General features: G+C 42.7%; 1 protein-coding gene across 1 annotated transcript in view; it reads left to right on the top strand.

Moving 5' to 3' along the window:
* GRHPR (glyoxylate and hydroxypyruvate reductase) overlaps positions 1-6351 on the top strand; it is a 29268-nt gene extending 22917 nt beyond the window's left edge. Inside the window, exons 3-9 of the mRNA XM_069767376.1 lie at positions 1023-1095; positions 1205-1321; positions 1665-1753; positions 2613-2717; positions 2798-2933; positions 4772-4902; positions 6121-6351. Of these exons, the coding sequence (XP_069623477.1) occupies positions 1023-1095; positions 1205-1321; positions 1665-1753; positions 2613-2717; positions 2798-2933; positions 4772-4902; positions 6121-6251 (782 nt within the window). The 3' untranslated portion in view covers positions 6252-6351. The remainder of the gene's footprint in view (positions 1-1022; positions 1096-1204; positions 1322-1664; positions 1754-2612; positions 2718-2797; positions 2934-4771; positions 4903-6120) is intronic.
* The last annotated feature ends 16389 nt before the right edge of the window (positions 6352-22740 follow it).

Raw genomic sequence — 22740 nt, 5'->3', positions numbered from 1 at the left:
GTCAATGGCACACAGAGTTCTAGCAGCAGACACATCTCTACAACAACTGTTAAGAGGAGACTTTATGCAGCAGGCCTTCATGGTAAAATAGCTGCTAGAAAACCACTGCTAAGGACAGGCAACAAGCAGAAGAGACTTGTTTGGGCTAAAGAACACAAAGAATGGACATTAGACCAGTGGAAATCTGTGCTTTGGTCTGATGAGTCCAAATTTGACATCTTTGGTTCCAACCACCGTGTCTTTGTGCGACGTAGAAAAGGTGAACAGATGGACTCTACATGCCTGGTACCCACCGTGAAGCATGGAGGAGGTGGTGTAATGGTGTGGGGGTGCTTTGCTGGTGACACTGTTGGGGATTTATTCAAAATTGAAGGCATACTGAACCAGCATAGCTACCACAGCATCTTGCAGCGGCATGCTATTCCATCTGGTTTGCGTTTAGTTGGACCATCATTTATTTTTCAACAGGGCAATGACCCCAAACACACCTGCAGGCTGTGTAACGGCTATTTGACCAAGAAGGAGAGTGATGGGGTGCTACGCCAGATGACCTGGCCTCCACAGTCACCAGACCTGAACCCAATCCAGATGGTTTGGAGTGAGCTGGACCGCAGAGTGAAGGCAAAGGGGCCAACAAGTGCTAAGCATCTCTGGGAACTCCTTCAAGATTGTTGGAAGACCATTCCTGGAGACTACCTCTTGAAGCTCATCAAGAGAATGCCAGGAGTGTGCAAAGGAGTCATCAAAGCAAAAGGTGGCTACTTTGAAGAACCTAGAATATAAGACATAATTTCAGTTGTTTCACACTTTTTTGTTAAGTATATAATTCCACATGTGTTAATTCATAGTTGTGATGCCTTGTGAATGTACAATTTTCATAGTCATGAAAATACAGAAAAATCTTTAAATGAGAAGTTGTGTCCAAACTTTTGGTCTGTACTGTGTGTTCACTGTTTATTCATTATTTCACAAATCTGGACTATTTCCAATCTATAAAAAAATGTTTTTCTTTTCATTTGAAGGTCCAAGCCTTAAGGTTATCAGTACATTATCTGTTGGATTTGACCACCTAGCATTGGATGAAATTAAAAAGCGGTATGTTCCTTAGCATACAGATAATTTGTTACTATCTCTTGTCGATGGACTGTTACATATTTCTGGCTTATGGAAACATTAAGATAACTGGGAATTGTGTCTATTACAGAGGAATCAGAGTGGGTTATACTCCAGATGTTCTTACGGAGGCCACAGCAGAACTGAGTGTAGCGTTATTGCTGGCCACATGCCGTCGTCTGCCAGAAGCTATACAAGAAGTTAAGAAGTAAGAAGTTTATATCCGTATCCAACTTGTGCAACCTGGCTATGTGACATTGTGACAAGATGGCTAGTTAGGGTGCTTTACCAGTCTATACCATTGGACTACATGCAAACTGCATTATGTGTGTGTGCGTGTCGGCATCATTCAGCGTATACGCCAAATGTGTCCTTGGTTCCCCTTGGGGTGGTAATGAACCTCTGGCATCATATCATGAAAACCAAAGGATCTAATACAGAAAGCATAGTCAAAAATTGCAACTTTTCATTTTTCAATAAATATTCAATGAATGTACTGTTTCTTTGCTCGAATTATAATCTTTAATTAAGGTTTCATCTTTTCTTTAAAGTGGAGGATGGAAATCGTGGGCACCAGTGTGGATGTGTGGCTATGGACTATCTAACAGCACAGTGGGAATCATTGGTTTAGGCCGAATAGGTAACTCTATTAAATTGCATGTTAAAGGAGTTTTACCATGATAATAAATCCATTCTGTTTAAAAGATTTTGGAAAAACAATTAAACTATTCAAATTTAATTTAACTCTTAACAATATATCTGTTGCAGGTTTACGTATATAGCTTGATCCAAAACATAAAAAAAATGTAACTTTATTCACATCTTCATAAAAACTTCATATTGGCAAGCATGACAACATGTGCAAACCCCCTGATCACTACAGCTGTCTGTCTCTCATATACACTTTGTGCATAGGTATTAGGCAATTGGTATTTTTGGTGAGTAATTTTAATGCTGTTGGACAATCCAAGACGTTAAAGCTGAAACCTGAATATTTAAGAAAGTAAAAGTGAGTTTTTGTCCATCTTAGGAGAATATCTACGTGTTCATAATTTCTTGGCAGCTATTAGTGTGCCTATTATGCAACTATATGAAAAACGTACATTTTCCCATCTCAATTATTTTCATCATTTTCAAGTGATTTCCCCCACCCTTAAAACATAAATTAACTGGTTTATCACATCTTTGAGAAGCTTAGTTCAAATTCCGTAGCCACACACAGGCCTGATTACTGCCTCTCTTGTTTTAAACTGAATGGTTTTTTTTTATCATGGTTAAAAAAAATCCTTAAAGTAGGAATCCTTTTAATACGGTTGTTAAATATAATTTGAATGTATGTACGGTATTTGCTAGTTTAAGCACAGGTTACCAGATTTGCAATAATGATGTTTAGAAGAAATTTAGAGCCAATATCTCCTTTACTCGTCCAGAAACATATCAAAAGCAGATGCAGATGGGACTCTGTGAATTTATTTAGTTTTCCACCTTCCCTCCGTTAGGAATGGCTATTGCCCAACGCCTTAAGCCTTTTGGAGTGAAGACGTTCTTGTACACAGGGCGCCAGCCTCGACCTGAACGTGCTGCAGGGGTTAATGCTGAATATGGTAATTTTATGGACAGACATCTTTCTCCTCTTTCTATTTTTCAAGCATAATTACATCCATGCTGTAACATATATCATTAGTGTCTTGTGAGAAGCTGACCGAGGATTCAGATTTTGTCGTTGTATCTTGCTCTTTAACTCCCGAGACCGAAGGATTGTGCAACAAGGATTTCTTTAGCCGAATGAAGAAAACTTCAGTTTTCATTAACATAAGTCGGTAAGTTAGTACAGGTAAACTATTTAGATTATAATAAAACATGAGAAATAAGAAGCTCTAGCTGTACCATATGACATATAGCCAAACTTTTGCTCACCAGGCTTTATTTAACCCCTTAACGTCCAATGACGGACATAGTCCATCATTGGACGCCTCCACCTTTTCTGGCACATGACAGCTGATCTGATCAGCTGACGTGAACGTAACAGCCATGGGAGTGGAATCGCCCGCATCTGTTAACATGTTAAATGCTGCTGTCAAACGTTGACGGCAGCATTTAACATGCATGCGCAGGAAGCGCGTCATTACCTCCTCCCATAGGCGCCGTGTCACATGACCATGGGTTGGCATGACAACCTGGGTCAGCAGGAGATCTCTGTGGTTGTCATTGATGGATCGCTATGAGTGCCGCCTGGTGGTCAGCACTCATAGCAACTGAGCATATCTGCTACATAGAGCAGGGATCCAGCCCTGCTGTATGTAGCAGAGGCATTCGGGTAAGTGCAGCTTCTAGTCTCCCATGGAGACTATTGAAGCAAGAAAAAATTTTTTTTTTTTTAAATATTAAAAAAATATAAGTTCAAATCACTCCCCTTTCTCCCCATTCAAAATAAAACAAATTCCCAAAACAGCAATTTATTCCTTACCAATAGAATGGAGGATAACGCAATGATAGTTGGGGGTTCCGATTTCTGGGACCACCAGCAATTCGAAACATGAGCCCAGTCTTGAATGGACAACAGGCATTCATACAATGCTCCATTCATTGTCTATGGGATTATTGGTAAACCCTATTCTCAAGATATCTGTGGGTCTGGTTACTTGGACCGATATGGATAAGGAATAAATTAGTATTTTGGGCCCAACACTTTAAAGGGAACCTGTCACCCCCAAAATCGATGGTGAGGTAAGCTCACAGTCATCAGGGGCTTTTCTACAGCATTTTGGAATGCTGTAGATAAGCCGCCGATGTTACCTGAAAGAGGAGAAAAAGAGGTTAGATTATACTCACCCAGGGGCAGTCCCGCTCCGATGGGCGTCTCAGGTTCGCTCCGGCGCCTCCCATCTTCATTCCATGACGTCCTCTTCTTGTCTTCTTGTCACGGCTCTGGCGCAGGCGTACTTTGTCTTCCCTGTTGAGGGCAGAGCAAAGTACTGCAGTGCACAGGCATCGGAAAGGTCAGAGAGGCCTGTCGCCTGCGCACTACAGTACTTTGCTCTGCCCTCAACAGGGCAGACAAAGAACGCCTGCGCCGGAGCCGCGGCGTGAAGACCAGAAAAGGGCGTCATGGAATGAAGATAGGAGGCACAGGAGCGGACCTAAGACACCCATCGAACCAGACCGCAGCGGCACCGCCCTTGGGTGAGTATAATCTAACCTCTTTTTCTCCTCTTTCAGGATACATCGGGGGCTTATCTACAGCATAACAGAATGCTGCAGATAAGCCCCTGATGCCGGTGGGCTTAGCTCATCATCGATTTTGGGGGTGACAGGTTCCCTTTAAAGATTCCATTAAAAGAGTTTTTCCAACTGAACAATGTTTTTTTTCTAAAGTGAAAACTCTTGTCAAAGATATAGTAGGTTTACCTGTTGAACCTTAAGCAATTACACATTTCTCCTGCAGTGGGAGATGTAGACTTGCACATGAGCCCGTCTTAATCATCTGTGCACCATGGTTGACAACGCTATGACATCCACATGCCGTCAGTTAGAGATTTAACAATTGCAATGGAGTCTTAAGTTTGCATAATTCTGGAAATGTTACTGTACATGCCTTTTATCATTGTGGTCCTACAACATTAATAACATACTAACAGGTGTGAATAACCCTTTACAGAGGCTCTGCTGTAAACCAAGAAGACTTGTACCAAGCTCTGGTCACTGGGCAGATTGCAGCTGCTGGTTTAGATGTAACGACTCCCGAACCACTGCCAACAAACCACCCGCTTCTTAGCCTCAAGAACTGTGGTAATGTGTGTGTGTGTATATATATATATGTATATATATATTATTTATTGCAAATATGTTGCAATAAATAATTTTATTTTAGATTTTTATTAAATATTAGTTTAATTATTATTATTAGTGACGAAGGCCAATTTTTCAAATCAGTGTGCGAGTTTACATGGTAATAACGCTACATATTTCTGATTCGGAGTTATTTTGTAGCACATTGCACTTTGTTAGTAGTAAATTTAGGTTGATATGTTCTGCGTTTATCAAAATAACGAAAATTTTGAAAAATTTGTGATTTTCAAACATTGTATATACCCTTAAATCAAATAATCGAACCACACAAAGTTACGGTAATATACAACATTTCCCATACATGTACTTTACATCAACATCATTTTTCAAATATCCTTTTAGTTTGTTAAAATGTTAGAAGGGTTAAAAATTTCGCAGCAATTTTTCAAAGAAAATTTTCAAAAACATATTTTTTTTTCTGGACATACTCAGTTTAAGTGACTTGAGAAGCAATAATATTGGAAAACCTTCAAAGTGACACCATTCTAAAAACTGCACCTCTTAAAATTACTCAGAACGGTTGTGAACAAATGTATCAACCCTTTCGGTGCGTCACCGGAAATAACGCAAAATGGAAAAATGACATTTTTATCTTTTCACTAAAATGTGGTTAACCACAAACCATCCTAGCTGGCAAACCCCGAGGCACTGCTTGGCCCAGGGTTGGCATGCAACCATCGGACCACATGATTGTGGAGTGCTGAATGGCTTAAAGAGGGAGCCCACTCTGTCTTTTAACCATCTAGATCAGTGTTCCCCAACTCCAGTCCTCAAGAGCCACCAACAGGTCATATTTTCAGGATATCCTTAGTATTGCCCAGGTGATAATTTCATCACCTGCCCAAGCATGAATTCCATCACCATATGCTGTACTAAGGAAATCCTGAAAACATGACCTGTTGGTGGGTCTTGAGGCCTGGAGCATTTAGCATCTAGGGGGTTAAACGGCCATGATCACAGCTGATGTGGTAGGCTGTATAGTTTCATCTCTGGCTATAGTACCTAGCCAACTCTTCATGCTATGCTTTCAAGGAAATGCTATAGCGCTTCAGAGAAAACATACCTGGGCTCTGATTCATGCTGTCCGTGGACTGCTTCCATTTGAAATACTAAAATCCTTGAAGATAAATAAGTTACTTTTTCTTTTTACACCTACAGTTATTCTACCCCACATTGGAAGTGCCACCTACAGTACGCGTAACACCATGGCTATCCTTGCCGTAAATAATCTACTGAAAGGCCTGGCTGAGGAGGACATGCCAAGTGAACTTAAGATCGGACCTACATGAAGTACCTTGCAAAGAGACAGTGACCAACTGGATACTCCGTGTTTGTAGAATGGCTATTAGGCATCATGTGTCCTTTTATTAAACATATTAAATACGTAAACTGTTTCTAGCCTTGTGTTTCTAAGGAAGAATGTTTGAAGTCAAGATCCTATAACCAACATGGACACACAGGAAAGTGATCTCCATCCATCTGATTTATCTTGTGAATTACAACTTCTACTAATCCTTAGATAAATAAAGATAAGTTGTAATTGCCAACACAATCCATTCTTTTATTAAATGCAAGGCTGGTATACATCTATATTATACTTATAACATACAAATCAGTTGCATAAATAAGACATTTGTGACTTCCTGACTATAAATCTAAATTACAAACCACCCAAAGAAAGTGTGTTAGTACCTTCCATGTTGTTAATTTAACATGTTCCATATATTATTACAGTTCCACCAAAAGCCTGTGTAACCAGCCCCATGTGTCAAAATGGTCTCTCGTATTTCAGTTGATTATCACAATCTAAGTTTCTCATGATGAAAGCAGAGCTGCACCATTGGGATAGATCTGATACTAATCCAAACAGTAATTTCCAGCTCACTGCCAGATTTCATTCATGTAGTATTTTTTCCTGTCCAGCATGGTAGATTAACATCAGAGGACAACTAAGTGCCACAAGTGATTCCATAGATTTCTAGAGGACTGTTGAGGTTCATCAACCAGAGTCTGGTCCCAGAGTATGAGTAAACATATATTGCATTCATTGTTTTTAGATTCAGCTATGCAAATTGCCTCTTCAGAGATTAAGGCGATCCTAAAAGTCAATATTGACCCTTTAACAAGCCTTGCCACAACTCAAAAGTCAAACCAGAATCTCAATGACGTGTTTCAGGGTATTGCCCCTCATAAGTGCAAAGCATGAGATCTGGTTTGGCTTTATGAAAGGTCTCTGACTGGGGCTTAAGGGTTAACTTTTCACCATGTGAAGTGATATTCCCGACATGCCAGGGTAAGGACACTTATAGGCCATGCAAGGAGGAGCATTGCACAGCCTACAAGTCTCCTTACGCTGGCATGTCACTCTTCACAAGCATTAGTGTTACCCCTTGACTCTAGATTTAGTTATGAACAACTGACCAGTGTACATCTTTGCATCAGGCATAAAACACATCTGATTTATGGAATTCCAGCCTAAAAAAGTTGTTCCTTGTGAAGGTGAAGCTTTAACGAACATCTTTTTGAGACACTTAAAGAAAGATCAGACTTTCTGTATTTATACAGGCAGCACTAAGGTTAAGTGCACATGTTGAGTATTTGATTGCAGAAATTTCTGCGCCACTTTTGCATCTCTTGGCAGGAAAACGCAGCCTCAAAAACGTTGCATTGTTGGTGTTTTTGATGCATTTTTTCAGTGCATTCAATGGGTGAAACACACTGGCAAAAACGCACAGAGAATTGATATGCTGCAGATTATTTTCTGCAAAATCAAAATACTCAACATGCACATGACATGTCAGGTTTCTTATTCATTTTGCTGTCATCAGGTTGTCACAAATCTGCGCAGAAATAAACGAGACAAAAACGCACCAAATCTGCAATCTGTGCACACAGCCTAATCAGTCACCTGACTACTTGAACCAATCACTGACCTCAAGCGGTCGCATGCTGTGCACAGCTGAGGCCAATTGTTGGCTTTAGTGCCCTTAAAATGTCATCACTTCTAGTACTACCTATTAAGTTTGTCTTTTAAACCCCTTCACTACCTCACCTGCTAAGAGCCATCATGTTTGGATGGTATCCACATGACCATGTAATACCTTTTTTAGGGGGTCAAGTTGCAATTTTCAAAGACACTATTCACTTAACCATGTCATGTACTAAAGACCAAGTAAAAAGTCAAAGATGGTGGAAAAAAACAATTCCACTTTCCTGAAATCAAGATGAGAAAGCATCGGATGAGATATGCTATTGGCTCCAGCTCTGCTGTGAGCGTGAGCCGAGTGTCAGTGCTCCGATCCTCTCGCATGCGAGAATCAGAGCACAGGTGCAGAGGAGACAGAAATTAATTTCTCTATCTCCTCCATTGCCGGCAGGAATGGCACTGTACTCAGGTGATATCAGAGTGCAGTGTGATGTTTCACATGTAAACATAGACTTATATGGGTGCATGCGACCTGAATTTGGCATACATTCACAGCATGATGCGATTATTTTCCTGTCCGATCGGCACAGGAAATAAAGAAAATTACAATGAGAACACAATCATGGGATTCAATTGGTACCAATGCAATCTAATTTTTAAGTGGACTGCATTGTCCGATTTAATTGCGAATGGGAGCGAGCACTTAATACAATTATAGTGACACCAACAATGTATTTTAAGTGGTTTAAAAAAAAATCTGAATTTTGTAGAAAAAAAAATTGGGTATTTTCAGTGATGATGACCCATCGATGGAGCCAATTCGTTAGACTTCAGCCTCACAGAGCGACTCCAGACTTGCTCCTTAGTCTTAAACCAATTAAGATGATGCTGTCAATCGTAATTGATTAGAGGGTCTGTCCAGTCTAAGGCCGGGATCACACATGTGAGAAACACGTCCGTGTCTCGCATGTGAAATCCAAGCTCTGGCGCCAGCACTCCAGAGTGGAGCGTGCGGCCGCATAGGAACACATGGAGCCGCACGCTCCGCTCCCAAGTGCCGGCGCCAGAGCTTGGATTTCACATGCGAGACACGGACGTGTTTCTCGCATGTGTGATCCCGGCCTTAGGAGCAAAGTCTGCAGTCACTCTGTGTGGCTGAAGTCTGAGGAATGGTGGCCATGTGCAATGCACACTGTCAAGATTCCCTTGTATCACCCAGGCGAGTTGGTGGTCATGTGACTGCAAGTATATGATTTTCATACCTACGGTCACACACCGACTAGACTTCTACTGTAAGTATGTAATTCTAACATTAAATATTTATATAGCACCATTAATTCCATGGTGCTGTACATGAGACTGGGTTACATCAAAATATAAATATCACTTACTGTAAACAAAACTAACAATGACAGACTGATACAGAGGGGAGATGACCCTGCCCTTGCGGGCTTACATTCTACAGAATTGTGGGGGAAGGAGACCGTAGGTCTGGGGTTGCGGTAGCCCCAATGGTGTTGAGGTGGTCGTGTGGTCATTACAGGTTGTAAGCTTCTTTGAAGAGATGGGTTTTCAGGTTCTGTTTGAAGGATCCAAATGTGGTGGATAACCGGTCGAGTTGGGGCACAGAATTCCAGAGGATGGAGGATATTCGGGAGAAGTCTTCAAGGCGATTGGGTGAGGAGCGAATAAGCGTGGAGGAGAGAAGGAGGTCTAGGGAGGACCGGAGATTACGTGAGGGTAGATATTGAGAGATTAGTTCGGAAATATACTGAGGAGAAAGGTCATGGATGGCTTTGTAGGTCAGTGTTAGTAGTTTAAACTGGATACGCTGGGAAATTGGGAGCCAGTGAAGGGATTTGCAAAGAGGGGAAGCAAGAGTGTAGTGAGGAGAGACATTAGTTGAGCAGCAGAGTTAAGGACAGACTGGAGGGGTGTGAGAGCGTTAGAGGGTAGGCCACAGAGGAGGATGTTGCAGTAATTGAGGCGGGAGATGATTAGGGCATGCACAAGCATTTTGGTAGAGTGAGGGTTGAGGAAAGGACGGATTCTGGAAATATTTTTGAGCTGGAGGCGACAGGAGGTGGCGAGAGCTTGGATGTGCGGTTTAAAAGGACAGGGCAGAGAAAAGGGTTACTCCAAGGCAGCTGATTACCGGGACAGAAGAAAGTGTGAATTAATTTATTGTGATCGATAGATCAGGAAGGGAAGGTGTGCGAGGAGGAGGAAAGATAATTAGTTCGGTTTTGTCCACATTGAGTTTCAGGAAGCGAGAGGAAGATATGGCTGATAAGACACTTTGGGATTCTGGAGAGCAGAGAGGTGACATCTGGGCCAGAGAGGTAGATCTGAGTGTCATCAGAGTATAGATGGTACGGAAGCCATAGGACTTTTGTGAGTTGTCCCAGGCCATGGGTATAGATTGAGAAGAAGTCCTAGGACAGAGCCTTGAGGGACACCAACAGAGAGGGGGTGAGATGAAGAATAGTACGGAATGGGAGTAGGAAACGCTAAATGTGAGGTATGAAGAGATCCAGGATAGGGCGAGGTCTTTGACACCAAATGAAGAGAGAATCTGTAGTAGGAGGCAGTGGTCAACTGTGTCAAAGGCAGAGGATCGGTCTAGAAGGAGTATAGAGAATTGTCTGTTAGCTTTGGCTGTAAGTCGTTCGTAAGTTTGGTGAGGGCAAAAGCAACTGTCACTCACCTTCTATTCTCAGAATACATAAGCAACAGAGAGTAGGAATAAAACATAACCTTGTCATTTTAAAAAGGTAAAGCCTGGTCACGCCCCAAACTAGTACAACAAACATGACAAGAACAAAGTGTATTAAACAACCAACAACTCGCCAATACAAGTGTGCAATAAAACAACCCCCGCCATCACACCTTCCAACATTATCATCTCAGTTGCTAAGTTCTATGTAAATATAAGCATTGATGGGATTGTGTACGGCAGTGTTCCCCAAGTCCGGTCCTCAATAGCCACTAACAGGTTATATTTTCAGTATTTCCTTAGTATTGCACAGGTGAAAATTGCATCACCTGCACAGGCAATAATTCCATCACCTGTGCAATACTAAGGAAATCCTGAAAACATGACCTGTTGGAGGCTCTTGAGGACCGGAGTTGGTTGGAACACTGGTGTACGGCATGGAGGGCTCCATAATGAACAAATGAAACGGTGTCAGCTTTCATTGTCAAAAGATTCTTTATGGGGTCCAGATACCCATAATCTTGCAGTATCTATGGGTGTAGATAAACTTGTTCTGGTCATGTTTGTAGTGGTACTAGTTTGGGGAGTAACCAGGCCTTATCTTTTTTTAAATGGCTTAACAAAGGTTACATCAGTATGTAATTCGCAGTTCCATGCCCACCATCACGACTCGGCAGTCACAAAGAGAGACTTCAGACTTTGCTTCTTAGACTAGACAACCTGATTAACCAGCAGAGTTTGCTTTTTTGGTATTTTGACTTCCATATGCTAAAAATGATGTCACTATGACAGTACTATTAAAAAAGGTCCAGTATGGAACAATAATTTTTTTTATACAATTAGTCACATTAAATGGCATATCCAACTTCAGTGGAAATGCCTGAAGACAAGGAAATGATGCTCTGTAGTTTGTGTGGCTTTCACGTGCCTGTATGACCTCCCTACAACTGGGCATGCTCCTGATGAGGCAGCGGATGGTCTCCTGAAGGATCTCCACCAAGACCTCGACTAAGGGTATCTGCACACGTTGCGGATTCCATTGCGGATTTTTCCGTGCAGATTCTGAAAAATCCACAGGTAAAACGCCCTACGTTTTACCTGCGGATTTAGTGCAGTTTTTGTGCGTATTTCTCATGCGTTTTTACATCTGCGGATTCCAATTATGGAACAGGTGTAAAACACTGCAGAATCCGCACAAAGAATTGACATGCTGCAGAAAATAAACTGGAATTTTCCGCAGCATGTGCACTGCGGATTTGGTTTTCTATAGGTTTACATGGTACTGTACAACGCATGGAAAACTGCTGCGAATCCGCAGTGTCAAATCTGCTGCGGATCCGCAGCCAATTCCGCAACGTGTGCACATACCCTAAAGCAGTGTTCCCCAACTCCGGTCCTCAAGAGCCACCAACAGGTCATGTTTTCAGGATTTCCTTAGTATTGCACAGGTGATAATTGCATCACCTGGACAGGCAAGCATTCAATCACCTGTGCAATACTAAGGAAATCCTGAAAACATGACCTGTTGGTGGCTCTTGAGGACCGAAGTTGGGGAACACTGCCCTAAAGCATCCTCCAACTCCTGGACAGTTTGTGGTGCAACGTGACGTTGGTGGATGGTGCGAGACATGATGTCCTAGATGTATTCAATCGTATTCAGGTCTGGGGAACGGGCGGGCCAGTCCATAGCTTCAATGCCTTCATTTTGCAGGAATTGCTGACACACTCCAGCCACATGAGGTCTGGCATTGTCCTGCGTTAGGAGGAACCCAGGGCCAACAGCACCAGCATATGGTCTCACAAGGGGTCTGAGGATCTCATCTCGGTACCTAATGGCAGTAAGGCTACCTCTGTCAAGCACATGGAGGGCTGTGCGGCCCTCCAAAGAAATGCCACCCCACACCATTACTGACCCACTGCCAATCCTGTCATGCTGAAGGATGTTGCAGGCAGATCGCTCTCCACGGCTTCTCCAGACTCTGTCACGTCTGTCACATGTGCTCAGTGTGAACCTGCGTTCATCTGTCAAGAGCACAGGGCGCCAGTGGAGAATTTGCCAATCCTGGTGTTCTGTGGCAAATGCCAAACGTCCTGCACGGTGTTGGGCTGTGAGTACAACCCCCATCGGTGGACGTCGGGCACTCAGACTATCCTCATGGAATCGGTTTCTAACAGTTTCGGCAGACACATGCACATTTGTGGCCTGCTGGAGTTATTATTATTTATATAGCACCATTGATTCCATGGTGCTGTACATGAGAAGGGGTTACATACAAGTTACAGGTATCACATACAGTAAACAAACTAACAATGACGGACTGATACAGAGGGGTGAGGACCCTGCCCTTGTGGGCTTACATGCTACAGGATTATGGGGAAGGAGACAGTAGGTTGAGGGTTCTTTTTGCAGTGGTTTGGCAGTGCTCCTCCTTGCACAAATGCTGAGGTAGGTGGTCCTGCTGCTGGGCTGTTGCCCTCCTACGGCCCCTCCACGTCTCCTGGTAGCGGCTCCAGCCGCTGGACACTACGCTGACAGCAAACCTTCTTGGCACAGCTTGCATTGATGTGTTATCCTGGATGAGCTGCACTACCTGAGCCACTTGTGTGGGTTGTAGAATCCATCTCATGCTACCACGAGTGTGAAAGCACAACCAACATTCAAAAGTGACCAAAACGTCAGCCAGAAAGCATTGGTACTGAGATGTGGTCCCCACCTGCAGAACCATTCCATTATAGAGTGTGTATTGGTAATTGCCAATAATTTCCATCTGTTGTCTATTCCATTTGCACAACAGCATGTGAAATTGTCAGTGTTGCTTCCTAAGTGGACAGTTTGACTTCACAGAAGTTTGATTTACTTGGAGTTATTTTCTGTTTTAAGTGTTCCCTTTATTTTTTTGGAGCAGTGTATTATAGCAGATACCATAGTGAGCGAGTGGAAAGCGCACCCTCATTACTTAGCATGTGCCACTTCAGTAGCTGCGGACATTCATATAAAGGTACCATTGCCCTTGTTAGATTGAGGAATCCTAAAGATGGCAACATTTAGACTAATTTGCACTAGTTCAATATCTAATTTGTTTCTAAAAATGCGTTTGCAAAACCAACAAAATCCATCCATTTCTTTGCCATTTGTAGACCAGATGAGGTCCCAGTACAACATCTCTTTGAGAAGGTTTCCACAGTGTCTCTCACACTGGAGGACAAGTCCTGTAGAGAATACAGACCAGACCACACACTAATCTGAATTGGCAGTGAATTGCTTACTTTTCCCTGTGGCAGCACTACAGAGAAATGAAACACTTAAAGGGGTTTTCCCATGAACAAAGTTAATTTTAACCCTTAACGAGCAGAGGTATTTTTTGGTTTTGCATTTTCATTTTTTGCCCCCCTTCTTCCCAGAGCCATAACTTTTTTTTTACTTCTTGGTCAAAAGGGCCATGTGAGGGCTTGTTTTTTGAGGGACAAGTGGCACTTTTGAATGAGACCATTGGTTTTGCCATGTCATGTACTAGAAAACGGGAAAAAAATTCCAAGTGTGGTGAAATTGCAAAAAAATAAAAGTACACAATTGCTTTTCTTTTTTACCATGTTCACTAAATGCTGAAACGGACCTGCCTTTATGATTATCCAGGTCATTACAAGTTCATAGACACAAAACATGTCCAGGTTCATTTTTATCTAAGTGGTAGAAAAAAATCCAAACTTTGTTAATGTCACGTTAATGTACAATATGGCGTATGATTTTCCCTTGTTATCGCACACGCTGCATGTGGTGCCACCCTTGCAGCATCTGCACTAGGGGATATCAGTCCCTGGCTCCTGACTTTATCTAAGAAACATGTGCTTTTCCATTTGTACATGTGGGAGTTATTAAATAAGCCATAATGTGCCGCCAGTGTATGACAGGAATATGCCAGACACATATTCGGAACGTGCTTCACTACGGCACCAGTCGCTAAACTTTAGCACCAAGAGAACCAGAGAAATGGATTTCTCCTAAACAGAGCGGAATAGCGAGACCGAGTTTAGACTCATTAGAAAGCTAATTTTAATATAATATGAATTATGTGTGTGGTGACTCTGCTAGGTTCTCGAGCCCATTTAGGAGTGTTAGAAGTTTCTTACCAAAATGTGCACCCTGGCAGCTAGGGGAGGGTGAAGGTAAACCAGCCCCTTTAGTGATGTCACAGCCTACAAGTATAAGTTACTGCCACTCAACCCAGCCTTTATTCTTGCCTTGGACCTCACTGCACCAAGACCCCCCTGATGCATTGGGATATATGGCTCCTCCCACCAGCATGGTTGGCCTGAAATGATCTAAGCAGCATGTGAATGTTAATTTCTTTAATCCCTTTTTTTTATGTAATTGCTTGCACATACTTTGTCTTGTATTGTAAAATCTTTATATACCTTTTGTAAACACTGCCTAACTTTTCGGAGTAAAATATAAAAATTTTCTAGTTCATTTTCCTTTCTCTAAAACCCTAAGTCCTCTGAATTTAATTACGCTACTAATTTGGGTTGGCTCAAACCCCTCTGAGAAATCTGAGCTGGTGGCAGCGAAGTGTGTTCTGGGCTAGGTGGGGACCGCTGGCAGCAAAGGAACGGGGTTTTATAAGCTATGATCTGGCTGCGGCCTGAGCATTCATAATTCCCTCACTGCAGCGTGCCTGCTAGCCAGTCCAGTGAAGCGGCCCGTCCGGCGACTAATTATCCTAGGTGTGGTTCCCTGACTGACCTGAGGGGAGCGCCGGAGAGCTGAAAGTTCCAGAAGCGGAACTGGAAAGGGGGATATACATAAATATTTTTTTTTTATTGATTAGGCGATTCTGAACGTGGCAATACCAAATATGTGTATGATTGATTTTTGTTTTGCATTATTTTGAATGGGGCGAAGGGGGGGTGATGTGAACTTTTATATTTTTTATTTTAACCCCTCTGTGACCTTAGACGTACTATCCCGTCGAGGTGCCCTGGGCTTATCTGACCCTGGACGGGATAGTACGTCATAGCCGATCGGCCGCGCTCACGGGGGGAGCGCGGCCGATCGCGGCCGGGTGTCAGCTGCTTATCGCAGCTGACATCCGGCACTATGTGCCAGGAGCGGTCACGGACCGCCCCCGGCACATTAACCCCTGGCACACCGCGATCAAAGATGATCGCGATGTGCCGGCGGTGCAGGGAAGCACCGCGCAGGGAGGGGGCTCCCTGCGGGCTTCCCTGAGACCCCCGGAGCAACGCGATGTGATCGCGTTGCTGCGAGGGTCTCACCTCCCTCCCTGCTCCCTCCAGCCCCGGATCCAAGATAGCCGCGGATCCGGGTCCTGCAGGGAGGGAGGTGGCTTCACAGAGCCTGCTCAGAGCAGGCACTGTGAAGCAGCCTGCACTGCTCTCAGATCGGTGATCTGACAGAGTGCTGTGCAAACTGTCAGATCACTAATCTGTGATGTCCCCCCCTGGGACAAAGTAAAAAAGTAAAAAAAAAAATTTTCCAAATGTGTAAAAAAAATTAAAAAAAATATTCCAAAATAATGAAAAAAAAAAAATATTATTCCCATAAATACATTTCTTCATCTAAATAAAAAAAAAACCCAATAAAAGTACACATATTTAGTATCGCCGCGTCCGTAACGACCCGACCTATAAAACTGTCCCACTAGTTAACCCCTTCAGTAAACACCGTAAGAAAAAAAAAAAAAAAAAACGAGGCAAAAAACAACGCTTTATTATCATACCGCCGAACAAAAAGTGGAATAACACGCGATCAAAAGGACAGATATAAATAACCATGGTACCGCTCAAAACGTCATCTTGTCCCGCAAAAAACGAGCCGCCATACAGCATCATCAGCAAAAAAATAAAAAAGTTATAGTCCTGAGAATAAAGCGATGCAAAAATAATTATTTTTTCTGTAAAATAGTTTTTATCGTATAAAAGCGCCAAACCATAAAAAAATGATATAAATGAGGTATCGCTGTAATCGTACTGACCCGAAGAATAAAACTGAATTATCAATTTTACCAAACGCGGAACGGTATAAACGCCTCCCCCAATAGAAATTCATGAATAGCTGGTTTTTGGTCATTCTTCCTCACAAAAATCGGAATAAAAAGCGATCAAAAAATGTCACGTGCCCGAAAATGGTTTCAATAAAAACGTCAACTCGTCCCGCAAAAAACAAGACCTCACATGACTCTGTGGACCAAAATATGGAAAAGTTATAGCTCTCAAAATGTGGTATTGCAAAAAATATTTTTTGCAATAAAAAGGGTCTTTCAGTGTGTGACGGCTGCCAATCATAAAAATCCGCTAAAAAACTCGCTATAAAAGTAAATCAAACCCCCCTTCATCACCCCCTTAGTTAGGGAAAAATAAAAAAAAAATGGATTTATTTCCATTTTCCCATTAGGGCTAGGGTTAGGGCTAGGGTTAGGGTTAGGGCTAGGGTTAGGGTTGGGGCTACAGTTAGGGTTGGGGCTAAAGTTAGGGTTTAGATTACATTTACAGTTGGGAATAGGGTTGGGATTAGGGTTAGGGGTGTGTCAGGGTTAGAGGTGTGGTTAGGGTTACCGTTGGAATTAGGGTTAGGGGTGTGTTTAGATTAGGGTTTCAGTTATAATTGAGGGGTTTCCACTGTTTAGGCACATCAGGGGCTCTCCAAACACGACATGGCGTCCGATCTCAATTCCAGCCAATTCTGCGTTGAAAAAGTAAAACAGTGCTCCTTCCCTTCCGAGCTCTCCTGTGTGCCCAAACAGGGGTTTACCCTCACATATGGGGTATCAGCGTACTCAGGACAAATTGGACAACAACTTTCCAATTTCTTCTCTTACCCTTGGAAAAATAAAAAATTGGGGGCAAAAATATAATTTTTGTGAAAAAATATGATTTTTTATTTTTACGGTTCTGCATTATAAACTTCTGTGAAGCACTTGGTGGGTCAAAGTGCTCACCACACATCCAGATAAGTTCCTTAGGGGGTCTACTTTCCAAAATGGTGTCACTTGTGGGGGGTTTCAATGTTTAGGCACATCAGTGGCTCTCCAAACGCAACATGGCGTCCCATCTCAATTCCTGTCAATTTTGCATTGAAAAGTCAAACGGCGCTCCTTCCCTTCCGAGCTCTCCAATGCGCCCAAACAGTGGTTTACTGCCACATATGGGGTATCAGCGTACTCAGGACAAATTGGACAACAACTTTTGGGGTCCATTTTCTCCTGTTACCCTTGGTAAAATAAAACAAATTGGAGCTGAAGTAAATTTTTTGTGTAAAAAAGTTAAATGTTCATTTTTATTTAAACATTCCAAAAATTCCTATTAAACACCTGAAGGGTTAATAAACTTCTTGAATGTGGTTTTGAGCACCTTGAGGGGTGCAGTTTTTAGAATGGTGTCACACTTGGGCATTTTCTGTCATATAGACCCCTCAAAATGACTTCAAATGAGACGTGGTCCCTAAAAAAAAATGGTGTTGTAAAAATGAGAAATTGCTGGTCAACTTTTAACCCTTATAACTCCCTAAAAAAAAAAAAAATTGGTTCCAAAATTATGCTGATGTAAAGGAGACATGTGGGAAATGTTACTTATTAAGTATTTTGTGTGACATATCTCTGTGATTTAATTGCATAAAAATTCAAAGTTTGAAAATTGCGAAATTTTCAAAATTTTCGCCAAATTTCTGTTTTTTTCACAAATAAACGCAGGTACTATCAAAGAAATTTTACCACTATCATGAAGTACAATATGTCACGAGAAAACAATGTCAGAATCACCAGGATCCGTTGAAGCGTTTCGGAGTTATAACCTCATAAAGGGACAGTGGTCACAATTGTAAAAATTTGGCCTGGTCATTGACGTGCCAACCACCCTTGGGGATAAAGGGGTTAATATTAAAAAATTTTTTTTTTTTTTTTTTTTTTTTTTACTTTTTGCATGCTTCAATAGTCTCCATAGGAGACTAGAAGCTGCCATAACCCGATCGCCTCTGCTACATACAGGAGACGATCTGATCGCCTGTATGTAGCAGAATTACTCGTTATGAGCGCTGACCACCAATCGTTGCCATAGTGACCGATGTAGTCATGACAACATCTGGGTCACCAGGCACTAGCAAGATCGTTAGATTACATGCACGGCAGGATCTAACTAACTTCTGTCTGCAGGACTGACAGGCTATAAGGTATAGCAATGATGCATAACAGCAGACTACAGAAAGTCCCATAGTGGGACTAAAGGTACCTTCACACTAAACGATATCGCTAGCGATCCGTGACGTTGCAGCGTCCTCGCTAGCGATATCGTTCAGTTTGACACCCAGCAGCGATCAGAATCCTGCTGTGATATCGTTGGTCGGGGCAAGAGGTCCAGCACTTTCTTTGGTCGCTGGCTCTCCCGCTGACATCGCTGAATCGGCGTGTGTGACACCGATTCAGCGATGTCTTCGCTGGTAACCAGGGTAAACATCGGGTTACTAAGCGCAGGGCCGCGCTTAGTAACCCGATGTTTACCCTGGATACCATCCTAAAAGTAAAAAAAAACTCACCGTCACCGCTCTGCTTTCCGGCCGCTGTGCTCACAGCCAGAGCAGAGAAGCTGAGCGCCGGGGACAGACAGCGGTAGGTAAGTATGTAGCGTTTGTTTTTTTTACTTTTAGGATGGTATCCAGGGTAAACATCGGGTTACTAAGTGCGGCCCTGCGCTTAGTAACCCGATGTTTACCCTGGTTACCGGCATCGTTGGTCGCTGGAGAGCTGTCTGTGTGACAGCTCTCCAGCGACCAAACAGCGACGCTGCAGCGATCCGGATCGTTGTCTGGATCGCTGCAGCGTCGCTTAGTGTGAAGGTACCTTAAGTAAAAAAAAAAAAAAAAATAGATGGTGGCCCGATTCTAACCCATCGGGTATTCTAGAAGCGGTGTTTAAATCCTGCACCAATATCGCTGATTGGTCGCGCCTGGCCGGCTGCGACCAATCAGCGAAGAGTAGTTCAAATCCCGCGCCAACTCACAGCCGGACTGCGCCTGTCGCTGAATGGTAGCACCAGCCGGGATTCCATTACAGACAGAATTAGACGAATATATACATTATATTTATATATACACATACATACCTATATACAGTACAGATGGACACCTCATTTAAAGATTTTTCTGTATTGTACATTCACACTGAAGGCATCAAAACTATGAATTAACACATGTGGAATTATATACTTAACAAAAAAGTTTGAAACAGAAATTATGTCTTGCTTATATTCTAGGTTCTTCAAAGTAGCCACCTTTTGCTTTGATGATTGCTTTGCACTCTCTTGGCATTCTCTTGATGAGCTTCAAGAAGTAGTCACCGGGAATGGCCTTCCAACAATCTTGAATGAGTTCCCAGAGATGCTTAGCCCTTTTGCCTTCACTCTGCGGTCCAGCTCACCCCAAACCATCTCGATTGGGTTCAGGTCTGGTGACTGGAGGCCAGGTCATCTGGTGTAGCACCCCATCACTCTCCTCCATGGTCAAATTGCCCTTACACAGCCTAGAGGTGTATTTGGGGTCATTGTCCTGTTGAAAAATAAATGATGGTCCAACTAAACACAAACCGGATGGAATAGCATGCCGCTGCAAGATGCTGTGGTAGCCTTCAATTTTGAATAAATCCCAGTGTCACCAGTGAAGCACCATCACACCTCCTCCTCCATGCTTCACGGTGGGAACCAGGCATGTAGAGTCCACCTGTTCACCTTTTCTGCGTCGCACAAATACACGGTTTTTGGAACCAAAGATGTCAAATTTGGACTCATTAGACCAAAGCACAGATTTCCACTGGTCTAATGTCCATTCCTTGTGTTCTTTAGCCCAAACAAGTCTCTTCTGCTTGTTGCCTGTCCTTAGCAGTGGTTTCCTAGCAGCTATGTTACCATGAAGGCCTGCTGCACAAAGTCTCCTCTTAACAGTTGTTGTAGAGATGTGTCTGCTGCTAAAACTCTGTGTGGCATTGACCTGGTCTCTAATCTGAGATGCTGTTAACCTGCGATTTCTGAGGCTGGTGATTCGGATAAACTTATCCTTAGAAGCAGAGGTGACTCTTGGTCTTCCTTTCCTGGGGCGGTCCTCATGTGAGCCAGTTTCTTAAATTTCTTCATTGCTTAAAGTAATGATGGCCACTCCATTTTCTTTACTTAGAATTTGTTGTATTATGGCAAGAAAAAAGCCAACAGTCTGTTCTGTAGGACTATCAGCTGTGTATCCAACAGACTTCTGCACAACACAACTGATGGTCCCAACCCCATTTATAAGGCAAGAAATCCCACTTATTAAAGGGAACCTGTCACCCCCAAAATCGAGGGTGAGCTAAGCCCACCGGCATCAGGGGCTTATCTACAGCATTCTCTAATGCTGTAGATAAGCCCCCAATGTATCATAAAAGATGAGAAAAAGAGGTGATGATATACTCACCTCGTTGGGTGGTCCGATCCGGTGGGTGTCGCGGTCCAGGGCCTCCCATCTTCATAGGATGACGTCCTCTTCTGGTCTTCACGCTGCGGCTCCGCTAAGTCTTCTGGGTAATTTTGCAAAGCATCTCTGGGAACAAAAGCTGGCGGCAGCCGCGAGCGCATTGTCGGAGTACGGAAGGTGAGCATAGCAGGTTTTTTGTTTTTTTAAAATTATTTTTAACATTAGATCTTTTTACTATTGATGCTGCATAGGCAGCATCAATAGTAAAAACTTGGTCACACAGGGTTAATAGCAGTGGTTACGGAGATTGGTACCCGCGGCCCGTTAACGCTGGCATTAACCCTGTGTGAGCGGTAAGCGGAGGGGAGTATGCGGGCGCCGGGCACTGACTGCAGGGGAGTAGGGAGGGACTAATTGGACTGTGCCCATCACTGATTCGTCGCGGCAGCCATGACAGGCAGCTGGCGAGACCAATCAGCGATGTGGGATTTCCGTTATGGAAGTTGCAGACAGAAAGACAGACGAAAGTACCCCTTAGACAAAATAAATTATATATATATATATATATATATATATATAATATATATATATATATATATATATATATATATATATATATATATATATTATTTTTTCTATAAAAGTTTTCATTGTGTAAAAGTGCCAAAACATAAATAACAGTATTAATGTGGTATCGCTTTAATCGTACTGGCCAAAACAATTAAGGTGCCTTATCAATTTTACCACACACGGAAATTGAAATCAAAAGCGGTCAAAAATTGTCATGTGCCCTAAAATGATACCAATAAAAACATCAACTCGTCCCGCAAAAAAAACAAGCCCTCACATGACTATGGGTCAAAATATGGAAAAATTATAGCTCTCAAAATGTGGTGATGCAAAAACTATTTTTGCAATAAAAAGTGCCTTAAGTGTGTAAAAGCAGTCAAACCTAAAAACCCAATATAAATCTAGTATCACTGCAATCACACCGACTTGAAGAATAAAGTCGTTTAATCACTTATACCGCATGAGGAGCAGCGTAAAAAATAAAACCAATTCTTCACCTACTGCTGATTTGTTCATTCTGCCTCCCAAAGATCACAGTAAGGCTCGGCTCACATTTATCCTGCGCTCTGCGCTGAGCATTTACACCGGGTTTCTGTGTAAATCTCTGAAATACGCGATTCAGACGGAACCCTCGCCAGAAGATTCCCTATAATGAGGCAGATTAAGGCACTGGGGATGCAGTCTGGCCTGTGATCTGGTGGTGTCCGTCTTTTTAGGAGTGCATAAAAGTGCCGTTAGTCACATTTGTGCACTTCTGAAAAGGACAACGCTAAACATATGCCAGACGGAGTCCAGAGTAAATCTGCTGCCTCATTATAGTGAATGGCTCCTTCAGGGGTTTCATCTGAATCACGTCACTCGGAGATTTAGATGGAAATCCCGATATAAGTGCTTCACATAGAGCGCAGGATAAATGTGATGCCAAATATTATGTAAAATGTTCCCAACAAAAGCTTCAAATCAATCCACAAAAAAAAGCAAGTCCCCACTTATGTACGTCAATGGAAATATAGGGGACTGGTACTGGTAGTACAAAGGCTCTGAAAAAGCAAAACAGCTCCTTACAAAAGAAATCAAGAGAATTATGTGCTCCCAAATCCAATTGCCTCCTCCCTTCTG

This window comes from Ranitomeya imitator, chromosome 1 (assembly GCF_032444005.1).
Source record: "Ranitomeya imitator isolate aRanImi1 chromosome 1, aRanImi1.pri, whole genome shotgun sequence".
NCBI classification, from domain to species: domain Eukaryota; kingdom Metazoa; phylum Chordata; class Amphibia; order Anura; family Dendrobatidae; genus Ranitomeya; species Ranitomeya imitator.
The sequence above is the reverse complement of the archived record's forward strand: the minus strand, read 5'-3'. Positions and strand labels throughout refer to the sequence as shown.